This window comes from Pyricularia grisea (assembly GCF_004355905.1).
Source record: "Pyricularia grisea strain NI907 chromosome Unknown Pyricularia_grisea_NI907_Scaffold_7, whole genome shotgun sequence".
Taxonomy (NCBI): domain Eukaryota; kingdom Fungi; phylum Ascomycota; class Sordariomycetes; order Magnaporthales; family Pyriculariaceae; genus Pyricularia; species Pyricularia grisea.
In genome coordinates this window covers 1-3,068 of record NW_022156720.1, presented here as the reverse complement: position 1 = coordinate 3,068, position 3,068 = coordinate 1, and the positions used below count along the sequence as shown (strand labels likewise).

The following is a 3,068-nucleotide window of genomic DNA, read 5'->3' as shown; positions in this document are numbered from 1 at the left end:
GCTGCGCTGAATTACTGCGGAATTATAGCAACGCAACTTTTTCTATGGAATGGGCCCAGCGAGCATGCGGTCACTATGGTTCACACTCACCCGCTGGCGAATAAATGGAGAAATGGCGCGTATAACGCTACACTGCGATATCACTGCCAGCGTGAATGAATATCTCCTGCAGACCATGCTAGCAAACTGTCGACGCTAACTCCGCTGATCTCAGCGGGGTATATACCATGCTGTCATTTAATATGCGGCTGTTATGTTGTACGATGCCAGGATGCCATCTGTCCCCGTCCTACAGAAGTCGCTGTGGCACATGTAGCCGGCGGTAAAGGCTATGGTATAGAATTGAGGAGTGAAAAAAGACAAAAAAGAATACTTGGGACATGATTCAAAAGTTGGTTTGTAGGTTGTGATGGTGAGAAGCCTTTTAGGAACATAGGGACGTGGATATCTTCGATTCATATATTCCAAACACTCTTGCTATTCAGAAATTCTTTTCAATCTTCTGTCCTATGTATATATATATATTTCCATTTGCTTTTGTGCAGTTGAAATGCCAGTCGGCCCAACCAATTAAGCTCCATGTTAACCACGACAATCTCGACTTAGCATCGACACTGGCCTCTGACGGCTTTTGCACTTGCAGCATGCAGCTTTGAGCCCTTTGATCTGAGTCCTGGTCTGTCTCCACCTCTAGCAATGCCTCTATCGGGATATAATTTTAACAGGAGGCTTATATTTTAAAACCATTCAGGATGTTCCGTCTAGGATTGTGATTTTCAGGATAATACAAACGTTGTAACTCACATTCCTTCACCCTTTCGTCGGATCAGACCTATCAGCCAAGGCCTGCCTGCCTTTCCCTCATTTATTAACAGCGATATGGCTCACACTCCCCACCGTCCGCTCCTACTACCATTCATTGGCGGAATCTCCGCCGGCCCGGCAGTGAAGCTGTCCCAGGATTCCCTCTGCGGGCCGTCCAACGGCGCTTCGTGCTAAGGCCTACATTGAAGCGAGTGCTGTCGCAAAAGAATGGATTATAAAGAAGAGTTGGGTGCAGTCGCTCCTACTTTCTATTGCTAAATACTAATATAAGCATATATAACAGGCCGACCCATATTGCGTTACTGTCTTTCAGCCCAGGTACGACCCCTGCGAGGGTGTGATCACCTCTTTGTCCGCTCCCACGTTCTTGACCGCCATCTTGAAGCCACCCACATTCTCCAAGGTTAGCCAGAACGCCCAGTGCGGCCCTGAACTAACTGTCAGCGTTTGGCGTTTGGGAACTGTTTTAGTAGGAATTGCTGGTGTGGCAGTGTAATTTCGTCTGCTCTTCCAACCAGCGTAACAGTTTAACGCCTACAATCAGGGCGACGCTTACTTCGGCACCGACTGCCAAATCGCGTTTGGCCCCTGAAAGAGCGTAGCCACATTCTTCTCCGCTTCCACGTCCTCGACTGTCAACGTCAAGCTGCCCCTTAACCATAAGGTCAGCAACGACGCCATACGTGGTCCTGGGATTACATGCCAAGGCTCGAAACAGTGAAACTGTTGAAGTAAATAGGGCTATTCTGGAAGCAATAACGATCGATACGGCACGGGGTGCCAGAGTGCTTTTGGCATTTGTAATACTGCCGACCAGCTCTACCGCTACCAGTGAAGAATCAACTTTGTTTCCAAGTACATCTTCTGTCATGGCCAGTAGCACTACGTCCGTGTCGGTGAGCTCGTCCTGTATGTCGGATTCCACCATCATAACACATCTTTTGCTTATTACGTCGAATATTGGCAGCAGCATTACGTCTACTTCAACAAACATAGCCTCTGTATCAGATGTGACCATTACTGTCACCCCTCCCTAGCCACGTCGACTACAAACAGCAACTCATCAACCTTGACTGACTCCACATCCAAGTCAAATAGAACAATTACCGGCGCCACATTTACCACAGCCAAAACGGCTTCAACAACCTTCACATCGTTTACATTCACCTCGCCTTCGGTTGCTACCACCACAGAGCCTACCTCAAAAACGCCCCAACAACCACCATGACGACCACAACCAATACCTCCAGTTCAGCCGACCCTCCGAGGGCTACATAAGCCACGAGCCCCCGACTGCTGGAGCGATAATGACGAGTGCTGGCCCACCCAATAGCGTCACTACAGCTGTTAGCTCGTGCGTAACGACAATGGCAAATATTGCTGATGTTGCCAACAGCGTCACGGACGCGACCAGCTCGGTGGCGGCAGCGACGGCCAGTCTCGCCTCTGTGGCTGTGACAAACTCGGCAACTACTTCAAAGTCGACTCATATATCAAGCTCTACGTCGTCTACGAGAGCCATATGCAGCACCGGCCTCAGTATTGATACTTCGTTAACCAGCACTGACACCGTGACTTTGTCGCTTACCCTCACGACCTTAAACATCTCACCCGACCGAGAATCATTCACCCAGCTTAACATGCACCAATGTCTTGCTCGTGTCAGACACCGCAACTACCGTAGCGCAAACAACGAGGACGCCAGCGACGACCGCCACAGCCTCTACAACCGCTGGACCATCAGTCCTGACAATGACCGGCCTCGAGCTCCGCCACTTTAACAAAACCGCGCCTGCATGCTACGATAGTATACCGGGTGTAAACCTCCTGGTTCAGTGTCAATTTTGGCGCTGGCGAAGGATTCAACGATAAATCCAGGACCCTGTATCGTAGCAGTGGGTGTTGGCAAGGACGACAGAGGCCCAGTCATATTTTCTCTGGGTTCAGAGTTATGATAACATCCTGCAATGCCGGACGAGTTACGCATGGTTGCTTAAAAGTCCGGCGTGTACTGGTAACAATTTATACACTTACAACGCAGGCTTTTCACATCTGCAGCCCAAGTAGCCGGTGAACGCCCTCTACCGCCAAGGCTATATCGGCATTTTTATATAGCTTCATTTGCAAAATAGTTATCAATCGAGATCAAGGGTTAGGGTTAGGGTTAGGGTTAGGGTTAGGGTTAGGGTTAGGGTTAGGGTTAGGGTTAGGGTTAGGGTTAGGGTTAGGGTTAGGGTTAGGGT

The 3,068-nt window shown here is 49.4% G+C and overlaps 1 protein-coding gene across 1 annotated transcript; it reads left to right on the top strand.

Annotated features, from left to right (window-relative positions):
• Window positions 1-1,694: 1,694 nt before the first annotated feature.
• Window positions 1,695-2,606, top strand: PgNI_09063 (uncharacterized protein; the record flags this gene model as incomplete). Its single annotated transcript, XM_031129053.1, has 2 exons — window positions 1,695-1,721; window positions 2,019-2,606. 2 exons carry the CDS (start codon window positions 1,695-1,697, stop codon window positions 2,604-2,606), a joined length of 615 nt encoding a protein of 204 aa, XP_030978050.1.
• Window positions 2,607-3,068: the final 462 nt, after the last annotated feature.